General features: G+C 41.0%; 2 protein-coding genes across 3 annotated transcripts; one reads left to right on the top strand and one right to left on the bottom strand.

Moving 5' to 3' along the window:
- The first annotated feature begins 225 nt into the window (after positions 1-225).
- Positions 226-5,743, top strand: LOC106656248 (transcriptional regulator ATRX-like). Of its 2 annotated transcripts, none has more exons than XM_023462852.1 (9): positions 226-460; positions 1,341-1,439; positions 1,512-1,673; positions 1,746-1,983; positions 2,063-2,513; positions 2,585-2,965; positions 3,210-3,913; positions 3,985-4,414; positions 4,486-5,743. In XM_023462852.1, exons 1-9 carry the CDS (start codon positions 376-378, stop codon positions 4,810-4,812), a joined length of 2,877 nt encoding a protein of 958 aa, XP_023318620.1. In that variant the 5' UTR covers positions 226-375; the 3' UTR covers positions 4,813-5,743. The 2 variants fall into 2 exon arrangements, with proteins under 2 accessions (XP_023318620.1, XP_014232563.1); XM_014377077.2 differs by having other exon boundaries at positions 227-460; positions 3,982-4,414.
- A 63-nt stretch (positions 5,744-5,806) lies between these two features.
- On the bottom strand, positions 5,807-23,376 carry LOC106656252. Its single transcript, XM_023462853.1, has 8 exons — positions 22,999-23,376; positions 8,994-9,325; positions 7,543-8,580; positions 6,955-7,477; positions 6,719-6,877; positions 6,450-6,625; positions 6,142-6,366; positions 5,807-6,055 (listed from the first exon to the last, which is right to left on the bottom strand). Exons 2-8 carry the CDS (start codon positions 9,133-9,135, stop codon positions 5,973-5,975), a joined length of 2,346 nt encoding a protein of 781 aa, XP_023318621.1. The 5' UTR covers positions 9,136-9,325; positions 22,999-23,376; the 3' UTR covers positions 5,807-5,972.
- Between the last annotated feature and the right edge of the window lie 671 nt (positions 23,377-24,047).

Genomic DNA, 24,047 nt, shown 5'->3' on the forward strand with positions numbered 1-24,047 from the left:
GCATGGTTCGCAGAGCCAAATGGCATATGGGCGAGAGTCGCCGACGGACATTTTCCTAACGCGAAAAAACGTAACAATTTAGTTCCGAGATCGACCGCCACGTTGCGGCGCCACGCGTCGACGCTTCGCGCCTGTATTGGTGAAACCGAAGCGTTGAGCGTTCATGTAATGTATACATGTGTGCAAAATATAGATATACCGCAATGTTTAACATTACGAGCTTGTATTTAGTGCTCATACAGTCTCTGAATTGGTGTGCTCGCGAGCAGTCGAGAGCAGCAGCATTCTGCTTAAAACACAAACTATATCGCGACAAGTAGATGTTGAAGATCGTCTCATTTTTTTTGCATAATTGTATTATTTAAATAATTAAAAATGGACGACATATCTTCATTCGTGGAGGTGGAGTTGCGCGAGGGAGAAGAAGTTGACGTCGAGGAAGTCGAGGAAGTGCCGCCAGGTAAACAATTCGGATTTTCTCCGCTCGTGTGTGTCCCTTTTATTTGTTAAGCTTAACCTGAAAACGGTTTCAAAGTTTGCTATTTCGCGTTTGACATTTTTGATTGATTGGTCTGTTCGTGTTTGTTTGTGCCGAACTCTGTTTTTCCGGAAAGAATCATTTTATTTGATGTATAGACTTGTTCACGAAAAAATGAAACGCTTATTTTTATTAATTGTTTCATTTTTTTTTTTTTTTATTATTTTATTTATTCCAAAAAGTACTTTATTTTACTCGAATTAATTGATATTTTATTTTTTCAAAATTCTTAGAAATTTAAGTATTAATTATTAATATATGCAAGATTAAAATTTACCTTAGTGATATGATAATTAAGAATTGTAGTGTAATGTTTAGTTGAAAATTTGATAAATTATATCTTTTATAATAATAATGTAATTTCTGCCATTCAATTCATTGATTTATACCTTAAAATTGAGTGAGCATAAAAAATGATACTAATAATAAACACAAATATTCCAAACACTCACACCCTTCGTATCATATTGATTATTAACAATAAAAATCAAAACCTGAACGGTGTAAGCCTTTGTCTGTAAATCAAAACCTTCTGGGAAAATTTAAATTCCTCATGTTCTACACAAATATACTAAAAAAAAACAATGTTTTGCTAAGTGATCTGTAATCTTTTAAAATGCTGATTAAGCTACACCTGGAAAGTAAAAATCACAAAGCAGAGACACTGTGCATTTTGTGCATTTTGACTATATTTGTGACAGATAATAAGTAAGGAGTTATAATTTTTTAAACAAGTTCAACTCCATAATTGAGTTTTTTAATCATTTTTAGTAGTAATTGACATAATTTTCATTAATTTCAGTGGAACCAGTTAAAGCATCTAAACCAGAGCCAAAATCTTATCCTTGTCAGAAATATTCCCAAAGTGAAAATGAATTTTATAAATTAACATATGGGAAAGGTCAGTATCTTTATTGCTTTCAAATTTTCTTTTTATTATAATATATTTATAATATATTATTACTTTTTTTAGACATTCCTGGAACTCGTTTTATGAGGCTTCATTGTACTGGTTGTGACGAGCACATAGGCTCTGCTCCTAGTGAAGAACAGAATATGCATGAACATCCTGTTCTGAAAACACTACTTTGTACCAAATGTTATCAATTTTATGGTGATGGTAATTTTGAGCAAGGTTAGCATGAATAAACAACTTGAAATTTTTATTCAATGCAATTTTTAATAAATATAATCTACCTTTATACAGGGGAAGATAAAACAGACATGTTCTGTAGATGGTGTGCTAATGGGGGTAATTTATATTGTTGCTCTAATTGCAGTAATACATTTTGTAGCAAATGCATCAAAAGAAATTTTGAACCCAACGTTATAAAAAAAATTGAAGAAGATGAGAATTGGAAGTGTTTTGTTTGCGACCCATGTGATATTTTTCCATTAAGATCTTTATGTAGAGCTTTATTAGAACACATCAAAAAAGCAAAATTGTAAGATACTCATTTAATGATTTTAATACTGATAGTATTGCTATGAAACTCTTGTCTGATAAAGTTCCTTTTTTTTCAGTTTGTTAGAGTTTTCAACTAATTTAGATGCCAAAACTAAAGAAGAAAAGATGCACCTTGATGAATCTAAATGTTGTTTACGTAAGCGTAGAAAGCGAACACATAGTTTATCTCTTTCAGATGATGATGATGATGATGAAACAGACGATTTATATTTACCTCACTCTAAAAAAAATCAATCCAAAAAGCGTAAATCTACTCGCAAAAGTGATTTTACTAATGGCCACAGCAAAGAAGCAAAAAGAATCCCAGATCCTGTGAACACCTCAGCTGAATTTGACCCATCAGACTTATTAATTCCTTGCGAACAAACAATGATTGAGGGCGATGAAATATTAAATCCTGAAAATGCTGAACCTTCTAGAGATGGTGAAGTTTTAGAAGAATCAACTGAATCATCTGAAATTATTCCAGTGGGAACAATTATAGATAAACAAACGAGAGACAAAATTGTAATTTGAAATGAAATTTTCTTATCCATATAACACAATACCTAAAATTTATCAATGATTTCACTTTTCAGGAAACTAATGGTCCAATAGGTAACAAAACTTTTGCCAATTTACTAAAAGCGGCAATGGCAAAATCAAATAATAAAACAATCCAGATTACAACTACATCAAAAGGCACAAAAACAAAACTTGTTGCAGTACCTATCTCTCGTGTAAAACAAGCTATGTCTTCTAATAGCCTAAAGATTGTGAAGCCTCCAACGCACTTTCTTCTTTCAAATTCGGGTCAGAGAAGAATTTTACCCAAAATAATTCCCAAACCCATTCCTCTGGGTTTAAACTCGAAACCACAGTCTACACCTAAAGTAATAAATTTAGATGATGAAGATGAAGTGGAGGATATCACAGAAGTTGCAAATACATCATCATATAATCAGTGTAATGGCACACAAGTACGTATAATTTTCACAATCAATAAAATAACTTTAGAACTTTTCTCAAAATATTTTAAAAAAGCTGAGAATTTGATTTTGATCATTAGCAAAATTAATTGTTTTTTTCATGGATGTATATTATGTAACAATCGATAAAGACTTACTTTTATGATAATTACGCCAATTCTGTTCATGTATTAGAAGTTTTATTTTTTTTTTCTTATAAGCCAAATTAATATCATTAATATCATTGTTTGTGCAGACCACCAAAGAAAATCAACAAGCAGAGGAATCATCGATTTCGATTCCAGATCCAGATACTGACCCTAAAGTATCAGATAAAAATGATAATTGGTCAAAATCAAAAGATACTGTGCCCAATCCGTTTGCCTTTGAAAACTCATCTGCTATGAAAACGAAAAATCGAGATTTGAGGTTCAAAAAAATGTTGCAGCTTCAGGGGCAAGAAATCGAAAACACGACTTCAGAACTCAAAACTAAAATTTATAAACTCATACAGAATTCCAATTTAAAGCCAGCTCAAGATGGTGATTTGCTGCAATCTGCAGCATTATCTACTAAGAGGTTTCACAGAGCTATGAAAAAAACTTTAGCTGAATTAGCGCACATTAACGATAGGTTAGTACGTGATTTTCTTCATTGGAAAAAGAGAGCGGATGTAATTCCTGGTGTTTCGACGACTGAAGAAAACAAAAATGTTCAAACGGACGGACCAAGTAATAAGAATTTAAGCAGCCATGTTTCTTGTGCTGAGAATAGCAATGAAAATGAAGTTGCAACAATTGGAAATGAAAATAAGACTGATTATGAAGTTATTGAAATCGATAACCGTGATAGTAGGCAATTTACAAATGTTGAAGTGGCTAGCGATAATGCTGAAATTATAGAAATCGACAATAATCAAGAAAATAAGGAAAATCAAAATGAAGTTAACCTCAGAGCCAGGTAAGATTCATATTAAAATTAACCAATTGAAACTTTTTTAACATTATGTGTTTTCTTTATGTTATCAGTAGAAAGACGAATAAATCAAAAGATGATATACCATTAGAAATGATATGCGAGAGAGACTCCGCATCTGATTCTTCTGATGATGAAATGGAATCCACAATCTTAAAACCAACCATAACGCCACTCGAGTTTGCTAGTTTGCTCGATCACTTATCGATTTTTAAGAAAAAGATAACTTGCAACAAATCTGCTGGAGATAACAGTATAGCACATACCGAAGACAGGGGCTGTCAAGTTGACATTGTACCTAAAAGAGATTTCGAAAAGTGTATAGGATATTCGCTTGTAAACAGAGCAAAATCGGATGCACAATCGGAGGAGCCTTTCACGGAGTCTGAAACTTCAATTAGTAACAATTTTGATGAATATCAAGAACAGTATTTATTTTATCTTCAGCATATAGAAGACAACGGTATTGAGACTGACGAAACTAAGGTTAATAAAATTGAGACATTTTTTCTTAGCTGTAATAGTTGATACTCATTTTTTATCTATATATTTTTCAGGGGTTTACAACAGAAACCGATCACATTCCTGAAAAAACGCCTACAGATAGCTCAACACCATCTAATAACGATGAAATATGTCCAGAGATATCTTTAATTGGTAGTAGACCAGAAAATAATACTTTCAGTGATTTCACTGACACGCAAACAATAGATTGCAATTTACCATCACTTATAGATCATTTTGTTCAAGAAAATAGTCATAACAATTTGATGACTGAAAGCCAAGTTGATGAACCTGAAATATTATCCTATTATCAATCACCAAAAGATATGGATGCACTTTTAGAAATTGTCAAAAAGATTCCAGAAAACTTAGAAACTTAACAAAAGCGTCACAATAGTTTCATAAAATACTTCTAAAATGTTACTCACAATAGCTGCAAGTAAAGTCACAGTTGACTGATGACTTTCTTGGTGTGATTATATTTTTAAATTTAATGAATCTATCAGTTAGAAGCCTTTTATAACAAATCTAGTTAATTTTGTTGTCACTGTAAATAGTATTAGGATAAGAGTCTTCTTACACGTATCGATTTTTATACTCTAGTTCTTAGTTATCATTAGATTAATGTCCAGCATAATAGGAATTCACTCGAAAAATAGTCATTGCGATATACAAGTTGTTTTTCTAAAATTTTCAATGTTTTTCATTTATACAGATGAAAAATAGAGTAAATTTAATGAGTTTTTGATAAACTTGAACTTAAATTACTCGTAAACTATTGTGTCGATAGTTACGAAAAAAATGTTTTAAATAACAAATTTCATAACGAAATATTATGATTTTTCGGGAAATAATTTGCGCAATAATAGTAAAATTTATTATTAATGCTTTTAATGTATTATCAAATCTAAATATATCTCTTAGGTTAAATTACAATGTGTATAATCGAAAAATGAATTTGTACAGCAACTTCGATAAGTATTTTTATAATTGAATTTTATTTATTTTTAAATAAAATTTCAATCTTTAGGATAATGGCGTTTAAGAATAAGAATCAGTTTAATGTTATTTAAAATGATGGCGAACATCATGATACATCTCATAAGTTTTCAAACACAAAAATCATAAACGCAGAATTATGTAAATAATCAAGATAGGTAGAAAAACTGTTATGTGTTAAACGCAAGCAATGATCGACCGCTATTCTTCTAATTTGTTTTCTATCTTGAAAATAATTTGTACATAAATAATAATAATAATTATAACGTTCGTCTGCTCGAATAAATCCCACTGGACGAATTATCATAAAAACTTTGTTGTATGTACATTTTTTTTCATCCATTTCGTAGTATTATATACTCAAGAACTTTTAAAACTAATCATATCTTATTGATTCAAATAATAAAAATTTGTATATCTGGTCATACATAGTAAAAGCACGAATTATATTTCTCATTCGGTTTATAAAAAATAAATTAACATATAAGTCACTACATTATAAATGCATTACAGTATACTGGTCTTCTAGTGTTCATTCTTCTCAATATCGGAAGTTTCCTTTGCGTCCATTGCTACCATTGTGATAAACTTTCAAGGGTGTGTAGCTTCCATTACCGTTCATCGCTGTAAAGAAATAATCACCATTAGATGCAATACTACTCTCAATATCATATCGTCTAAAAGCTCGAGCAAAAGCACATATAGTATACCTTGAACGATACTGGGCGTATGATTTCGTTGTCCGTTTTGTTGCTGAGCGGATTGAGCGTGATGGCATCTGGGCTTCAGAACAGCGTGATACGTGGCGAAGTACAGCGTCGCGATGACGGCAGACGCAATGGCCAAGCATTGATAAATGTAGCGCATTGCGACGACTTCATCGTCCCTATTCACTTTGTCGACGCATGCACTTATTATAGAGCCGATAGCCCGACCTGTTGACGAATCAATGATGAACATTTTTGAAATGAAGGAATAAACAAGATTTGCGATAAATGATCGGGGAAGGGTAGATTACCGATGCAAAAGTGAGCAATGACCGGTAGAGCCTGTCCGCTCGTTGTCATTTGCCTGGGTATGAGATGACGGAAGTAAAGCATAGCCGTAACCCAGAGTATGCTAAGGGTAAAGAGCTCCAGGGATTCAACCAGTAGAGTCCACCATATATCAGTCACTAAACTCAATCCTGTAAATCTGTTTAAAAATTCGAGGATCGTTAATACCATGACAAGTAAAATATGTTTTGAGTGAAATCATTCGTACTCTGACGCTGCACATTACGCTTACCTTACAATGTAAAAAACAAAAGCTATAATGAGTAGATTACTGTGTCCGCAGTAGTCAACGAGACGCTCGGACTTCCAGAGGAAAAGAATAGCCGGTACGGCACCCACTGTCATGGCAATGCCAATCGTAAGCTCGTTACTCCTCAGATGCAACAAGTGTCTGCAAATAGTACGAACAGATCATGAATATTTACGACATTTCCACTTTACCGTCAAAGAAAAAAATTAAAAACCTACATCGGCAAATACATATCGATGGTGCTCCAGAGCGTACCAGCCAGGAGCAGCACGACGAACAGTGCGGCGGCCTCTCCGCCGTATCTTCGCACGTTGCTCATCGGCAGAACACCGCCGGCGCCGCCGCAGCCGCCGCGCGTGTGCCACCACCAGTCGGGCGGCGCCAGGGGCATGCTGTCGGCGCTCAGTGCGACGCAGGCCGCGATCGTCGCCAGCAGTCCGTGCAGCGTCAGCGGCGCGTAATAGGCCATCGAGCTGCCGGTACCCGTGAGACTGGCCAGGTAGCCCGCGAGGGCGCCGAAGACGGCGAAACCCGCCGAGCCGAAGGCCAGCTGACGGCCGACGTCGCCCCGGCCGCAGGCGGTCTCGCGCGTCGCCAGGACCACCGCGGCCTGGACGAGGGTGAGCCCCGCCATGGGGAAGATGTCGGCCAGAGACCTGATGGCCAGATACATCCAGAAGGTGAGCTGCTCGTTGCCGATCACCTGGCCGCACTGGCTCTCCGACAGTACGCTCGTTTCACCTGGTGTGAAGATGGTATTTGGAATGAAGCTTCGATACGCATAATTACGTAATTATTACCCTTACCGTACTCGGTGTCGTAGGGATTGTCGATGCTGCACTCGACCACGCAGCTCTGATTGGCCGACCTGGCGGCGATCTCGTAGGCCTGCGGCACGGTGCAGTCGAAGTGTTGCGCCACCGGATAGACGCACCAGTCCTCCGTGTCCTCGGGATTCGTGGCCTGGCGCAACGTCGCGTCGACCAGCAGACTCTTCTTCGAGTCCGTGAACACGTGGCAGACCGAGCGATTGTTCCGCTTATCCTTGTAGCAGACCTGCGGAGCATCTTTGACCACGTGGCGCTTGGATCTACGAGAAGACGCTCTCTTCTCCGCGACGGTGTAACGCGGATTCGGCGTCGTCTCCAGGGGTATGACGTTGAACTCGTCGTCGTCCTTGATGGGCCTCTGACGGAAGCCCTCGTCCTGCAGCACGTCGGCGCTCACGCTCGGATGCTCGTACTCGTGATCGAGACCCACGTGATCGGCCTGCGCCGGCGGAAACTTGCCCCTGCGACGACGCTCGTCCGGCGGATAGCAGGCGTACTCGCACTGCTTGAGTCGCAGACGGCCCACCGCTTGAAACGAGGCGTCGTCCTCGTCGTTGGACCAGCGATGGCAGCCGAGCTGCTGGTCGTTGCGGCAGCGCTCCTGGTGTACGACGGCGCCCCGGGCGTCGCAGCTGAACTTGACGCCGGGCCGCTGCTCGGCGGGCAGCACGATCCTCTGGACGCTCGGCACGGTGAGCAGCAGCGAGTAGAACAGGGCGGAGAACACGCAGCAGCAGGCGATCATGACGCGCAGGTAGCGTCCGCTCTGGTCGTCGCCAGCGCCACGAGCACGACGACGCAGTGACGACTCGACGTTGCCGACGATGACCGCCGAGGGCGGACTGCCGCTGGCTCGACGCGTCGCCGCGGCCACTCGGTCGGCCAGAGGGCCGGCGATCAGTGGGCCGAGCACAGCCACCGTCGGGGCGATCATCGAGATGGTGCGTATCTCGCGAGGGTCCAGGCCCACGGCGAGCATGTGAAGAGGCAGAAACGGCAGTAGACATCCTAGGCCTGTACAGTGAAGCAAAGAATTTATTCACTTATGATAATCATGGCGGAAATGCTCGACATTTTGCGTGGCTAGTTTTTTGCGCATATCATAACAAGGTCTGGAAACGTATAGGAAAAGTAAATGCTTCTGATACTTATATAATTATTTTGACTTTGCCACTTGCAGATTTATTGAAATAAAGGTACTCGCCATCTATCGGTGGAGGCTTGAAATAGAATTATCGTATTGAAAGGGATGGAAATTTAGTTTAAATTTTATGATACAGTTGAATTGTCATTTACAGGCCATTCAAAATGCGATTCGCATTGATAGCATAATTTTATCCGAAAATTATTAATAACATTACGAAGCCTTTAAAACAGTCAGTTTTTGGTCATTCAGTCATAATCAACGTCGAGATTTGATCAATTACCTCCGAAGAAGAAAAACAGCAGGCACTTGAGCGATAGCAAGCTGGCCTCGACGACCTTTCGCTGGACGCTCAGTCCTCGATTGGTCGTCGTGGACTCCTCGCCACCGCAAGCACCCGTCGACGCGTCCGTCGTCGAGCTCATTTTGAAACTTTGGTCCTTGACTTATTTATCACCAGTGATCTCTTCTCTCTCTCTGTTTTTCTATGTGTGCGTTGAAAACTTCAATGATATTTAACGAATTTTCACTCCGAGGAGTCGTCCCTTCGTTGTCGCTCTGCTCGATCGCGCCAAGTCATTTTCGGCATTACCGAGGAAGGTAATCTCTCTCAACCTGCAATCAAAAAAATACATACGATCAGAAATCGAATAAATCATCGGCTTTTGTTTTTTTGTTTCGTTTTTCAATTGTTTCAATGCAATTTGTATTCATGATCTACTTCTAGTTTTTTCTCTCGCTCTCGCTCTCTCTCTTCGCACACTTTGCATTTTATAATTACTTTATACCACCCACGCACACGTACGTATATATAAGTGGGGGCGTGTGCGTGCCACGAGCACACACACAAACACACACACACGCAACGACATCGACGACGCGCGTCAACCTCCCTATGGGCGTAATGTGAATGTGTACTTTATAATGACTCGAGTACACACGTACACGAGGAAAGAGCGACAGAGCTATGATAAAAATGCCACAGCGCAGCGCTAGCTAGCTATATAGCTGCACGACATTTCCTGTTTTGGCCCTGCGTAAATAACGAGCACAATGCCGGGCCCCCGCGGCCGCATTTACGTGCATCGATGGTAAAAAGAAACTCTGGTATAATGAAGTAATTATACCACGTCGAGAGGTGAAAATGATGGAATTAAAAAGGTTTTATCGTGAAATTATATATCGACAAAATTGAGCGTTCGATGATAACGATCGAAGTTTTTCCTATACGTTCACTTCCGCTTTCAAAGGCTTCGACAATTTGACAAGCCCAGCCATGAAAGCTCAGTGTCACAAATGGGTCGTGATACAATTTCATTTTCAACTCTGACATCGCATGGAATAATAATAATAATAATAATGACAATGCTTGTGCGAGGCAATGCTACAATGTAAGCAAATACATATCTATATCGTACGGCGTTATTTTAGCTGCGCCCGATAAGCCTATACATACACATAAGATGCGCGCAGAGAACGCGTAAGCCGATTTCGTTGGCAGCGGCGGCGCGTACGTATAATACGCTTGCTAACGCCACTCTTTTTCTTATGCAATATATAAATCCAATAACAAAAAGCACGTGCTCGGCGTGAAACGGGATAATTTTTCACTCGTTGTCGGCAAAAAGGAGCTTCCATCATGGCGACGATCGTCAATGAGACCTCCTCGATATCGCTAAATAACCATGTTTCACAACGAGCTGTACATCATCATGATTACTATTATTATTATTATATACGATTACAACCCGTTAAACCAAACTCGTATTTTATAACGATACAGAGAATCGTGGACGCGATGATAAATCCAATCGTCGCGTTTTATACGGCGCTTCGCGGAATTTCGCGGGACGAATGCGCGCCAATTGTCCGATGGTGAAGACACTGCGAGCACGGCGCGCATTAAATCGTTTTATGTCCTCGCGCGCGCGCGTATTATGAGCATTCGAAGACTCTCTTTAGTGCCTTTAAAGCCCAAGTGTACGACACTCCCCTCGCTCTATGCGTACATATACCAAGAGACACACAAAAGCTCATTTTTGATCTAGCGCGCTGATGTATATATTATATATACGCAAAACCAATTAAAGTCTTTATTACGTGCTGCTGCTACGTGTGTGACCCCCTTTTGAGCAGCTACGCCAAGCCAGCTGGCGTACTGACCAGGTAATGGGGGGAGAAAAAAAAATACCGAGAGAAGAGAAAAAAAGCACACAGAGGCAACAGTATATATAAGAATCTAAAATGCCGCGTAGTGCAACTCGCCTGATTCTTGGCCATAAAACTTCGTTGTTGTTCTCGCTCGCTCGCAGAAAGAGAGCTATAATATGCACGAGGCCACAGCATACCTCGCGAGTAACGTAATACATCTTATAATATATTTATTATTATCAAGATTATACGATTTTCTTCTGTGCCGCGCCGGTGACGCTTGCGTTCGAAATTAAAGAAACAGACGACGACGACGACTACGTCAACGAAGAAGAAGGAGGAGGAGGTGGAGAAGGAGGACTGGCCAAGAAAGGAGGGCACAGAAAAACGTGTTGTGCAGTCTCTCTTTCTCTCTCTCTCCTCCTCTGCATGGGCTCTAACGGTACCGTGTGTATAATACACGGACTTCTCGTTTCACGCGCGCGCGCGCGTGTTTATAATACTGCCATAGGTCTCTCTCTCTCTGTGGTCGTATACATATTATATACATCTGCTTAAAGAAACTTTTGTTTCTCACACGTGGAATTCGCGACGCGATGCAGATTTTTTAAAACGGTGGTATGGTGCGGCTGCATATATATATTATTGTAATGCCGCACGCAGATACAGTCGCGCGAAAGTTAAGCCTCTCTTTGCGGGTGAAAGGTATATACCGTATAATAATATTATAAACAAGCTCTCGACAATAAGCCGTGAAAAAGTTGCGGGTGCATTTTAATAAGTTGAGAAGTAAAAAAAAAAGGAGTCGTTTTAATTTTTTTTTGCCCATGAGTCAACGTCTTTATACGCGCGAGCTAGCGAAATGGCCCCTTTTTTACTAATATATTACAGCCTAGGTTAATTCCAATGCCAATCGCATCTTGGTATAACGAACAACGTGCCGTGCTTTAAAAAAGGTATATATTATTTTTACGAGTGTTAATACGCTCGCGGGGAACCGTATTTCAAGCCTTGTCCGGAAATTGCAAAGATTTTACTGTACACGGGTTATTGCGTTCCTTTTTTTAATCAATCTTTACGAGTTTAAATATCGATCGACGCCCAACCGTTGGGAAGAGATACCGATCCGCGTGCGTTGGCGAAAGACAGTTAAACGATCTTGGTTTTATCGTTGTACATCGGTTCGCGTCGAGGGGAAGAAATCATGACGAGCGTGATAACATAATGATGCTGGAAATATTAACCAAAACGCTACATTTATCGTCTTACCGATATTGCGAGATATAATATTTCGTTAACGAAATTGCACGCGTAGATTTACTAGAATCATTATCGTCATATTTTATGCGCGTTGCAAGCTTGCGCACTATGAATCGACGAAAATTAATCGATTCGTCAAATGAAATTTAGAATCGATGAAATCTTTATCTCGAGCAACGATACAATTTTCGTTCGATAATAATGAATGTATATCGCAAAGGTGCATTACAAAAATGACACTTTGCTAACACACGTTCACGCGTATACAAATATACTCGTCTCGGCTCATTTCTCGTCGCGGAGCACTCGGATGGATCGAGGAAAGCGATCGGATGTTGTAGCGCGCAGGAAAAAGCTGCTGTTGCGGTCGCGCGTAAGCGATTACGGGTGTAAGCTTATAACCCGCTATTATACGAACAATTTTACGTGCACGATATAATATACGCCCGGCATTTACCGTAGAGAGATGACGATGATTTTACCAAATTGCCAGGTGTATAATAGAGAGCGTCGTAGCAATTCTAAAAAGTCGTATATATACGCATTCTCGAGCGCATCTCTATTATAATACAAAAGTACAAAGTACACGTAGCTTTTGAAAAGTGTCTGTCAAAAAAAAAGCTTTTTACTAAAAGCTTTGCTCGAACGCGTCTACACGTGCAGAAGTCGTCCGTACGCGACGCACTCGTGTGCCTGTGAGAGGTAGATGCCCCCTCGCATATAATACGTGTGCAGAGCAGCGACGAATCTCTCTTGCTCGCGGCACGTTATATAGAAAAGCGACGCGCAGCAGCGGCGGCCAAGCCATAAGAAATGCATGTGTCCAAGCGAGAGGGAGAGAGACTACATTACATCGAGAGAGAGATACATATAGGCTGACTCTTTTTTAAGGCGCGCGCACGCACAAAAGCTATATAAGAGAGCTTAGGTACGTTTCACGCACGTACACCGCACCATCGCCAGGCTTGTGTATTCGGAGCCGGAAGCCCCGGGTAAAGGATGAACCTTTTTTTTCGGAATAGGACGACGAAGAGTGTAACATAATATATTAACGGGCGAGGGCGATCGATGCAGCATATGCACGAAGAAAACATATAGGAGAAAAAAATCGTGTCTTTTTTGTTATCGATGTTGTTGTTTTGGAATATGGGTGGAGACACCCACGCGTACCGTATATATACAGAAACGACTCGAGATGTTAAACGGTTCGAGTTATTTCTCCGTACACATATACGTACCAATAATAATACAAGTAAGTATATGCCTCGAACAGGTAAAATACAGTGCTTGGAATAACGAGAGGAGAAAATACGATGCACAACGCTCTTGCAACGCTCGGACGCGGATGTTATGTGGCGTTTGTTGCTGTATATATATTTTCTTTATACGCAAGAAGCATGTATGTACGCGCGGAGGATGATCGTGCTCGTACGTGCACACACATATACAGTACACACGCTGCTACCTATAGGTACGTGCATGTGCACCTCGCAGGCTCGCGCGCCGCAGAGAATATAACGGCAAAAAGGAGATGGAGAAACGAGATCGAGCCTTTTATAATTGGACGAGTCTAAAGAGAGAGAGAGAGAGAGAGAGAGAGAAAGAGAAGAGGAAAGGAGCCCTGCGAGCGTGTATAAAGGGGGGATCCTGTATAGAGATAGAAGTCTGCTGCTGCTGCTTCACACGCACTGCGAGCGACGCGCTTCGACAAAGTTCAAGGGCACGCGTGCGGAGAAATCTCGTGCTCACGCGCTCTTATAGGTGAGCATTTAGGATCCAACGAGTATAGTCCCGCGCGAAAAATACCATGTACAATATATTTTTCGATCTTACGAGAGTTGAATCTTTTGATCGATGCGACGCGTGCGACACTATACCGAACGACGACGAAGATCGACGCGACGAGCGATTCAAGCTCGAGCTCCGTTTAAATGCCCGACAGCGCATCCTCCCAGTAAACTTGTCGCCTTTATATACATACAAACTGCGCGCGAATGATAAATACCGGATCGCGAGCCGTAGTGTACGGTCGAGTGTCTGTCTGTACGAGTTTCTAGACACTGTGCATGCTTCTACACACGTACGTACACACACAAGAACGAGAGCCGTGTGTGCGGAAATTCATAGCAATTTATCGTTACGCACGTATACGTTATGGCGGCAGCGCGACTATGGCGTATATATGGTAGCTCGACGAGAGAGAAGCCGCCTTTAACTTGAGTACTACATATACACTAGTCTAGCTGCTGCCAGGAAACGCTAATAGAGCGCGGCGCGCGCGCACATAGACGAGAGGCGCATTTCTATTCGAGGAGTTGCTGCTGCTGCTGCTGCTCGCCGCCCGTCCCGCGCAACAGCATACGAGTTTATAATATGCACACGTACACGATTTATAATCGCGTATACGCGCAAATATACGCGCTTTCCATTAGACATCGCTCGGGGAAATTGTACCTTAGATTATGAGTGCACGTATGTAAATTAGCGAATGAAAAATGGCGCCGTTTACCTCGATGATTATTTTTTCATCTATGTGGGCAACTCCTCGGTGTGTGCGCTTGAAGCAACTCGTATACATAGAAAATACAGCGTGTCAGCGCGAAACGATAATGAGTCGACACACAGTTTGTACGTCTTTTATAATACGAGAGATGTGTTTATGCACGAATCAAATTTCCGCTATTCTTTCGCGCTGTATAAATATATAAATACGTAGCAGCATAGACACATCCTTTACTTCGAGAGCGAGAGTCTCTCTCTCTCTATTCGCAACTCTGTATGCATAAGTGCCCTGCCTTTGAATAAAGTTTCCGTACGGCGAATCGCGCTAGAGAGAGCAGCAATACAGGATGCACGTATGTATCGTATATACAGTACTTTAACAGCGCACGTAATGTATTTAATGAAAATTATTTAATTCCAACCGAGTCATCGCGTACAACGCGCATTTTCGTTGATTGAGTCTAATTGAATTTATATAGAAGCTTCGCTGAGAGAAGCTCGATTCGCTCGATTCGCTCGTATACATATATCGCATCGACTCATTACCGCGCGGGTCGAAATTTAACTTGATTTCTCGCCGACGCTCAGGTGTGCCGGTAAAAGCATGAAAAAAAAGACGAGACGTTTCAAAGCTGTATATCACGACGTGCAGAATGTGTGCAGCTGCACCCGAAAGCGCCGGTCTTTCGCTCTTCGAAATCCATTCGAGCTGCGCTGCACGTGCACGACGAGTGGACGAAGATACGGTTCTGTACGGCTGACAACGTCGACTGCAGGATTCTCGACGAGTTATTCTATAAACACGTGTGCGTATCGTGTGCTTCGGACGATTACATATTACACATCGATATTTTACGCGCTAGATCATCTCCTTCAGGTTAATTTTTTTTTTTTTTTTTTAAGCAGCTCGACGACGCGATGAGGTGATATTCCTCAAGGACCGATGATTCCAACGGACGAAAAGATAAAAAAAAGTTTTTTGTGTTGTTTTTGAGCTATGCATTATTTTTCGAGGAGCGCACCGGTATTGTCATGACATCATTCGTGTACCATATTGTATGAAACTCGAAAGCCTCGAGTTTAGTAAATCTTGTCACGCCTAAACGTTTCAATATTCACAAATTTTCTTATCTCATTTATCGTTCAAACACTATGAGTAATTTAAACGTGGATGATATTATTAGCGAAACCGTAATGTTTTTCTATCGTTCTGTCCATAAGGCCTCTACGATCGTTCTAAATTTGCTTAGAACGATCAAGGCCATTTATCATCTCTCGAGCAAAGCTTCTCGGCGATCGTGTATACACAGTTGCTTTTGTTGCGTACATAATACTAAGTGTACGTTTCAGGGCTTAATGCACTGTCGATCAAAAATCGTAATACATACACCGATACACACATGTACGTATCTCCGTAAGCTCGACAATGTGTCATTGAGTGCGCTTATCGTATTTCCAAAGTTTTTGTTGGCGTAGATTCAGCTGTATACTTACTCTGATATATGTTTTCAGACATTAACGACGAAGGTTCAGCCTAAAATTCAAATGTTCAAACAAGTTTCAATGACAAAGAAATTGGATAAGGTTAAAACGTTTCAAAAGAATTTATTAGAATTTAAGTTTATTATTCACATGCTCATTTTTCTGTTTATTAAAGAATCTTCAAATCAATGCCGCCAAGCAAATGCTCCATAAATCTTTGCATGGTAGTTTGTCGGTGACTTCGTCACAAACGAGCGACGGCAACCTGTTTTGATTCAACTCCATGAAAGGACCTCGTGTCCACTTGCGGAAAAATATCCTGGTTATTTTATCGAACATGAGCGTGACGTAAGCCGTACGCAGATAACCAGGTATCCACATGTGACACGAGCGCGCTAGGTCAAGGTAATCCTCAAGATTGAATTCTTGCGCAGCTTCTCGAGTACCCAATTGAACTAGCTCATAGACCGAACGATTCTCGCTTACCATTATCTTTTTTGCTTTGTCCACGAACCTCTCGTCTGTGACGTACCAGCGTTTATCACCGATGTCAGGCTGATCGTACAATCCCCATTTATTGAATATCGTCATAATCGTCGTAGCGTCCGTTTGTTTCATCTCGTAGCCCCTACTCTCCAGAAGCTCCACTATGAATAGAGTGCTAGTGGCCAAAGTCAATCTGTGTCGAACCCAATCTCGATCGTATATCGCACCAAATCTCGACTCATCGAAATGACTTTCGGTTGGGAATACAAATTCACTCACATTAGCACCATGATTCAATAGCAACCTTACCGCGTTGGGCAAGTGACTAGCGACGGCCCATTGTAATGGTGTACGCTTATTATTGTCTCTAGCGTCTACCTCTATTCGGCGATCGAATTGTTCGTGTAATTCAAAAAATTTCTTCATCATGTCGGGGTCTTCGACTAAGCAATACTGGCAGAGAACGTGTAGAGGTGTAAAACCATTTTTATCGGCAAAATTCGAATTGGCACCACGCTTCAGTAAACTTTCTTGATATTACTTTCACAAGGACTGAATCACATATTGTTACTAACTGGTACAGAAAGGAGATTGCCTCGCAAAGAACTATTAACTTCAAATCCAACCATCCTGTCAAACTCAAGATTAATAACATCTATAACTTAGTTGATAGAGCTATTTTACTCTCGGACAACAAGCATCATAGACATAATATCCGGATCGTTCACAATATCCTCCGGCAGAATAATTACCCGTTGCGTTTCTGCCAAAAATACATTGACAAAAGATTACATCACATTTTTCACAAACCATCTGCTGCACATGACGACAGGGCGCTTGATATTGACGTCAATAGAGCTACCCTATGTGTCCCACAGATTCACAACCTGGTGAATTTCACGTCTCTACTATTAAAAAATCATCATGTTAAACTTTTGCCGACAATTTGTAACAAAATTGACAATATTATCAGATTAGGTAAAGACAAAACAGCAACTCTAGATCAAGTCAATTCTGTTTACAAATTCGATTGTAAATCGTGTGATGCCACTTACATCGGGCAGACTAAGAGAGCGCTTGAAAAGCGCATCATTGAACATAGAAAAAACAAGAATTCAAAGTCGGTCGTTTACGCACACGCGCTGGAGAATAAGCATGAATTTGACTTTGAGGGTGTAAAAATATTACTTACTGAAAATAATCTTCACAAAAGATTAATAGCTGAGATGATCTTCATCAAAAAACATAAAACGTCGATCAACAAGCAACAAGGACACAAGGGGACTTAGCTCGATGTATAGAAATATATTGAATAATTTAAAATTGTAATCATTTCACTGTCACTGTCTTCCTTGTTTTCGTGTTCGACAGGTTTTATTATTATTGACCGGATTGTATAACTTTCGCTCCTATTTACCTAATGTATTAGTTTTACTCGCTATTCCCTCGCAATAAGGTGTGTAACTTAATATCTCTGTTTGATCTTAAAATAATTTTTATATATTAATTTGTCATCTATTATTAATATCATAATTTTCTATATAGCCTGATGAGGTCGTTAAAAATACGACGAAACGTTGCTAATAAATGACTTCGGCAGTCTTTGCCGAAAAACGGAAATAAAATGTGTTTTTTAACTCATTTTATTTTCCCATACTGCCTAAACGGATCATTTGGCGAATGCTAAAAAATCCCTAATTTAAATCACAAGTAAATGGCAGCATTGCGAATGCGATGAGACATTTTTCCATTAGTTTTAAAAAAATTAACAATTTAATTAAATATTTTAATTGAACTACATCAATAGAAATGCTATGACACGGGGAGGACGGGACAGAATGCTCGAGAGCGCGAATTAAATGTTTTAACACTGCGTGCGCGAAACACGGGTTTTATAACCTTGAAGCGTCAGAAAACCCTAGTTTCTCGCAAGCAGAATTAAAAAATATCGTTTGCAACTAGTCTGCGAGGAAGTTGACTCATCCAGGAGTCTTTGCACCCTCGCTAAGCTCGGGTAAAAACAACTCCTGGATGAGTCAACTGGACTCATGACCAGCCATTAGCCAACTGGACTCGTGACTCATGTCCTGGTGAAAACAACTCCTGGATGAGTCAACTGGACTAATGACCAGTTCCACATTCTATGGGACTGCAGATTCTACCAAACGCAGAGGAAGGTGTTGCTCGAGAGACTGAAGAGGATCGGGTTCCGCTGAAGGTGAAGCGCTTGATCGCTCGCCCAACCATTGAGGCTTGCACAATGTTATGCGGTTTCTTCATCGGGCTGGGAGTGCGAGTCTGATGATGGCAGTCAGTTCGCGAAGACCCAAGATCAAGTATCAATGAATACTCTATACTATTTTGTAATTAATTTTGTTTTTCTTTTTTATAAATTGTAAATAGTTAATTCGTTTGAAATAAAGTAAGTGCAGATGCCCTAGCTGGTAAAAGCACTATAATATAAAAAAAAAGTATTACTATCAGCGCATAAATATTAGGTGAGCGTTAATTGTGTCGGGTTCAACAGAGTGGCGAAACGTAGGAATTCCGGCGTTCCACCGAGCAGAATCATCACTTATCACACTTTGGCTAACTTACCTCACATGCCAACTAACACACCCCGTTTTCCCCTGATGTAAAATATTGTAAAATCAATTCATAGCAACTGAATTTTAAATTAAATTCCGTCATTAATTACCGAAGTAAATTTGTGAAGTTGTGAATTTATAGAGTTTGTGAAATATGCTTTATCCACCATTAGTTTTTTTCTACAAATAATTTCAATAGTGTATATTTGACAAGAAATATTCTTCACGAGTCATTATATTATTTATAGCACTGTAAGGCATAAGTTCACATTTATGGCACGCTTCTCTGTGACATAAGTCACACATTCTGGCACCGCTGCGTTCACATCACACTCGCATGTGCTCGTGCGCTAACCTCACTTCGCGCTACCAGAAGTACGACTCATGGCTCGGAAAAGGGGGCATAAATGTGAACTTTGCACAGTACTATAAAATGTTGTTCGATATTCGGGCCATAGGGGACACTTTTCGGCCCAGCTATTAGGACCCTCGCTGCGCTCGGGCCCTCAACTACGCCGTGTCAAAAAGTGTTACTTATGGCCCTTGTATCGAGAACTACTATTATATTATAGTCAATCTGACTATAGTAGGTTAAAGGAGCCAAAAACTTACGAGTTCCACGTGCACGTTAGAAGCAACACTCCGGTCAATGACAGCGTTCGAATGATTCTGTCTCTGAGAAGTGTATTATTCCTCGTTTTTCATGAGCTTAAATTGACTTCTCATTGTCCAATGCACGTAAAGAAGTTTCAAATTAAAGTAGTGCTTTACGCAACGAGGGCTCAAGATTGATAACCGACCCAGTTGCGCATTATATTTTTAAGATTTTCCCCTACGCAGCGATAACAAAAAAAAATTGTTTTTAGAGAAAATTGTTATAAGAGTATCTTACTCATGGTAGAAATAAGCTCATAAGAAACGTGCACTTTATGAAACGAAATAATAAAACTCTAACACTTCGCCGAAGTTCCCATGAGAATTATTGTATGTTAAGTTATAAACGCCGATAGTTCGTACAGTTTTACTCGAAATTTTACCAAAACAATTTGATCGTGGGCTATTTTAGTTTTTCGATCCTGAACTATAACACATTCAACGTGTTATTTCCTAACTTCTGGGAACAATACGTGCCAAGTATAAGTCCTCGGCGGTGTAACTTTTTTTTATAAACTTTTCCCCCGCGTCTCTCGGCACGTGTTTTTATATTAAATCGCTAGTAATGCGCGAAAAGTAAAATAAAGCAAATACTCGCAGAGAGCCAATGGACCATCACGTCAGGCGCTAATATCCAAATATTTCAAGCCTAACAAAGATGTACGGCAGTTTTTTCTTCTCTCGCGGCCGAACGCGCCTGTGTAAACTTAGCATCCCTATACCAATCTCGTACAGTAATTTCCATTATTTTTATTCATTCATCTTCTTCTTATTCTTTTCATTTTTTTCCAAGCCTCGCACGTCTTGGCAGCACGTCGTGCGATAACGAGAGAGTTTCCATTGCCAATTCATCGATGAAAGATTTCCATTGGTTTCCGAGCTCGCAGTCACGTACTAAGCCGTGTTAGTACAAAAACAATATATAAAACGTGTGCCATTATCGCGAAAGAAAAAATAAAACAGCGCACCATAAATTTTCGCCCGAGTTTAGCCTTGATTTTCGAGAGAGTTATACGCGCCGCAATGAGCATCTTTCTGTACATAAAGTACATACTAAAAAAAAGCGTGCCAAAGTAAGAGAGAGAGCAGTGCACTTACACTAATAAACACGCGCGAGCGCGCGGAGTTTCGTAACAAAAGGCGCGACACACGCGCGCGCGCGCGCAAGTATATTACAACGAAAAAGTATAAAAAAATCAAAGAAACAGGTAAAGGAGAAGCGAGCGAGAAAGCAGCGAAATAATATACTCTCGGCGCACACGCGTTATGAAAGAGCTCGTCTCTTCCTCGCACGCGCGCGTCACATATAATACGAGCAAAAGGTTCTTGCCCTTTTAACACACTCTTGCACTCGTGTGCATGAACTAAAACTCGTCGTCGTCGTCGCTATAGATGTTGCTGTGTATAATGTGTCGCGCAGAGAGGAGTGTCGTCGCTGTGGGGCGACTAATAGTATGCAATAATATAATAAATCGTAAACGTTAGATCGGGATGATCGATTATAATGCGTTAATGGCGCCTATAGTACGAGATCTGCAAGATCGGCGTCGCGAAGCACAGAACCAAAGGGTAGTTTTGTTGCAAGGCTAGTTTGACTTCCAGGTCCAGGAACTCAAAAAAACGTGAGATATGCACACGCTAATATATCATTTTAGCCAACGTCACCTATAATATGCGCGAAACTTGTTCGTTGCCTTTCTTTCTCGTTGCAAGATCGAATACGAGACCATAAACCTCATCTTGGGACAATTTCGGGCTGCTTTTCAAGATCTCGCAGATGCGCTATTACTTTGGGACTTTTTCGCTTCACAGAGTCGACGTTCGACACAGCATGAATTAACAAACGAACGAAAAATAAATATAAGTCATCTGAACAGGGAAAAAAAGGATGGAAAATCCAATGAATAAATTTGAAAACTGCACTCGGCAACGCGCGCAAAAGAGATAACCGGCTAATCGTGTTATATGAGACAAGTCGACGACGCCGCCGCGATTGGAGCAGCATATATGCGTGGAGAACAGACCGAGAGCTGATTGGATTTTATTTATTTATTTATTTATTTATTTTTTTAATTAAGATGAATTAAATTAAACGAGTCTCGAGAGGAGGAGGGAGGGAACCTATACAATACACAAGCGTGAGATACTATATAATTATATATGCTACTACGAAGCAGTGTACCGACGTAATGATGAAACCCTTGTGTGCAAAGCGTCCCGGGCAAAACGTCAAGTGCACCGATGCGCGCTATTGACCGCTCGACGACGCTCGATTTATGTATAAATAGTTTCTTTCTCTCTTTTATTTTGCCATTCGTCAAAGAAATCTAGCTCCATGTGACGTAGAATAACACACAAGACTCGATTAATTTGGAGCCCGAGACTCTCGCGTCGCTGTAGTTTAATAACAGATTATTATTATACATAATAACCACGCGAAAGTCAACGGCCGGATTAATAAGAATCGGTATCGTTTCTCGCGACTGCGCGACGCTTTTCCAGTCAGCAGCAGCAGCAGCAGCAGCAGCACCGAGTAAAACACGAACACATTGCGAGTGCTGCTGCAGACAGTACATCGAGGCATCACGTCGCGCGCGCGAACTAATGGGCCTCTCTTTCGTCGTATTGTTACTTTATACAAAGCACACGCTCGACTTTTCGTCTCTCTCTCTCACTACTCTTCTCTCTACTACTCCGTGGTACATCGTCATTTATAATAGTAGAACGAGACGATTAAGAACTCGACGTTACTATACCACTGGGCTGCAGCGTGTGAAAACGTGTATCTTTATCGTATAGCGTTGTCTAAATGGGATCGTGCGAAATACTCGTTCGCGGAGCCCTGCGCGGATGATGAGCTCCTCCTCTACACATGCGTGGCATTTTAATAATAATTATTGCACGCAAAACGCGAACGCGACAACCGAGTCGATTCGGCGTATAACGTTAACGCGCGCGCGTAAGTGGGTCTCATTGTTGCTCCGATTATTCACATGCAAATTTATCGTAACGTGCGACCGCGAGTCGAGCCGGGTATACATTACACAAAAAAGAAAGACAGAGAACAACGAATAGGCGACGAATGTTATGCATTCGAAACTTCGTATCGAACGCGACGATCGAGGCGCAGTCTCGAAAGGACGTTCGAATTTTCAAATCGCTTACCTTTCAACGTTTTTGGTGTATCCATGAGTGTCGTAAGTATGCAACGCGCTACCAGCGTGTGGAAAATTCTTCTGGACTCGAAAAGAGTAACGTATCTATGCGGATTTCACGAAAATAACTAAAACTCGACACAAAACTTTTCGCAAGAAGAACGATTCGCTCTTCTTCTATTTTATTTTTGCTTCCCCCACAGCGAGGGTACGCACACTAACACACGCACACACACAACTTCGTAACGTTTGAAAAAAAAGAAGAAGAAGACGAACGACAATAATACGGTGAATCTGCAAAATCACAACTTGTACGCACGAGGGGATGCGTAGTATATACGGCAATTTTTTTACCGCTGCCTCTGACAAAGAGCGAGAGAGAGAGAGAGAGAAGAGATGCGTGCGCGCGAACGCGACGAAGGTAAACCACCGACTGACTGCTGCTCGGCTCGGGTCGTCGTTCGCGCCTGCTGCATGCCGTTCGTTCGTTCGTTTCGTTTCGTTCGATCCCCCGCCCTTTTTTTGCGCGCGCGTGTGTTATTTCATATATAACACTACGGGAGCAGCAGCAGCAGCATGCCATATACCTTGTGAAGCGGCGGCCGGCGTGTGTGCAGCTGTATAGTACTAGTACTACACGCGTATGTACATTTGCCGGCTTCTAATTCCCAAATTATTGGCGAACTGCAGAAGAGGGTTACATGTCACACAGTATATGCTATGCTAATGAATGTGGAATACGAGGTATGTATAGCAATTAAAACCTACCCTATCTCTCTCTCTCTCTTTCTTTCTCTCTTTCGAGCGTTCGATTAACTCGTTTTTCTCTCGTATATGAATGTGCACAAAATTTGTATCATATACGGTTATGACAATTTGAGCAAGTGGTCTGCGTGTAGAGTTTTAAATGCAATAATATTACAAGTGCTCGTATGCGTTTGCATGTGTGGCGATTCATCGTTTTAAGTGGATGCGATCGTTCGCGGCACACAATGAGGCGTGTGTTTGTTTACTGCCCATCGCATGCGTGCAAACTCGCATACATAGCGCATTAAATAC

This window comes from Trichogramma pretiosum, unplaced genomic scaffold, assembly GCF_000599845.2.
Source record: "Trichogramma pretiosum strain Unisexual culture from Peru unplaced genomic scaffold, Tpre_2.0 scaffold1, whole genome shotgun sequence".
NCBI lineage: Eukaryota > Metazoa > Arthropoda > Insecta > Hymenoptera > Trichogrammatidae > Trichogramma > Trichogramma pretiosum.

What these genes read in the sequence shown, in the direction of transcription:
- LOC106656252 (XM_023462853.1), bottom strand. Translation starts at nt 9,135, where the DNA reads ATGAGCTCGACGACGGACGCGTCGACGGGTGCTTGCGGTGGCGAGGAG. An exon ending in TCCCTACGACACCGAGTACG is followed by an intron (nt 7,478 to 7,542) that starts GTAAGGGTAATA and finishes TCTTCACACCAG; the next exon opens with GTGAAACGAGCGTACTGTCG. An exon ending in CATTGCTCACTTTTGCATCG is followed by an intron (nt 6,367 to 6,449) that starts GTAATCTACCCT and finishes ATTCGTCAACAG; the next exon opens with GTCGGGCTATCGGCTCTATA.
- LOC106656248 (XM_014377077.2), top strand. Translation starts at nt 376, where the DNA reads ATGGACGACATATCTTCATTCGTGGAGGTGGAGTTGCGCGAGGGAGAA. An exon ending in AGTCGAGGAAGTGCCGCCAG is followed by an intron (nt 461 to 1,340) that starts GTAAACAATTCG and finishes CATTAATTTCAG; the next exon opens with TGGAACCAGTTAAAGCATCT. An exon ending in CACATCAAAAAAGCAAAATT is followed by an intron (nt 1,984 to 2,062) that starts GTAAGATACTCA and finishes CTTTTTTTTCAG; the next exon opens with TTTGTTAGAGTTTTCAACTA.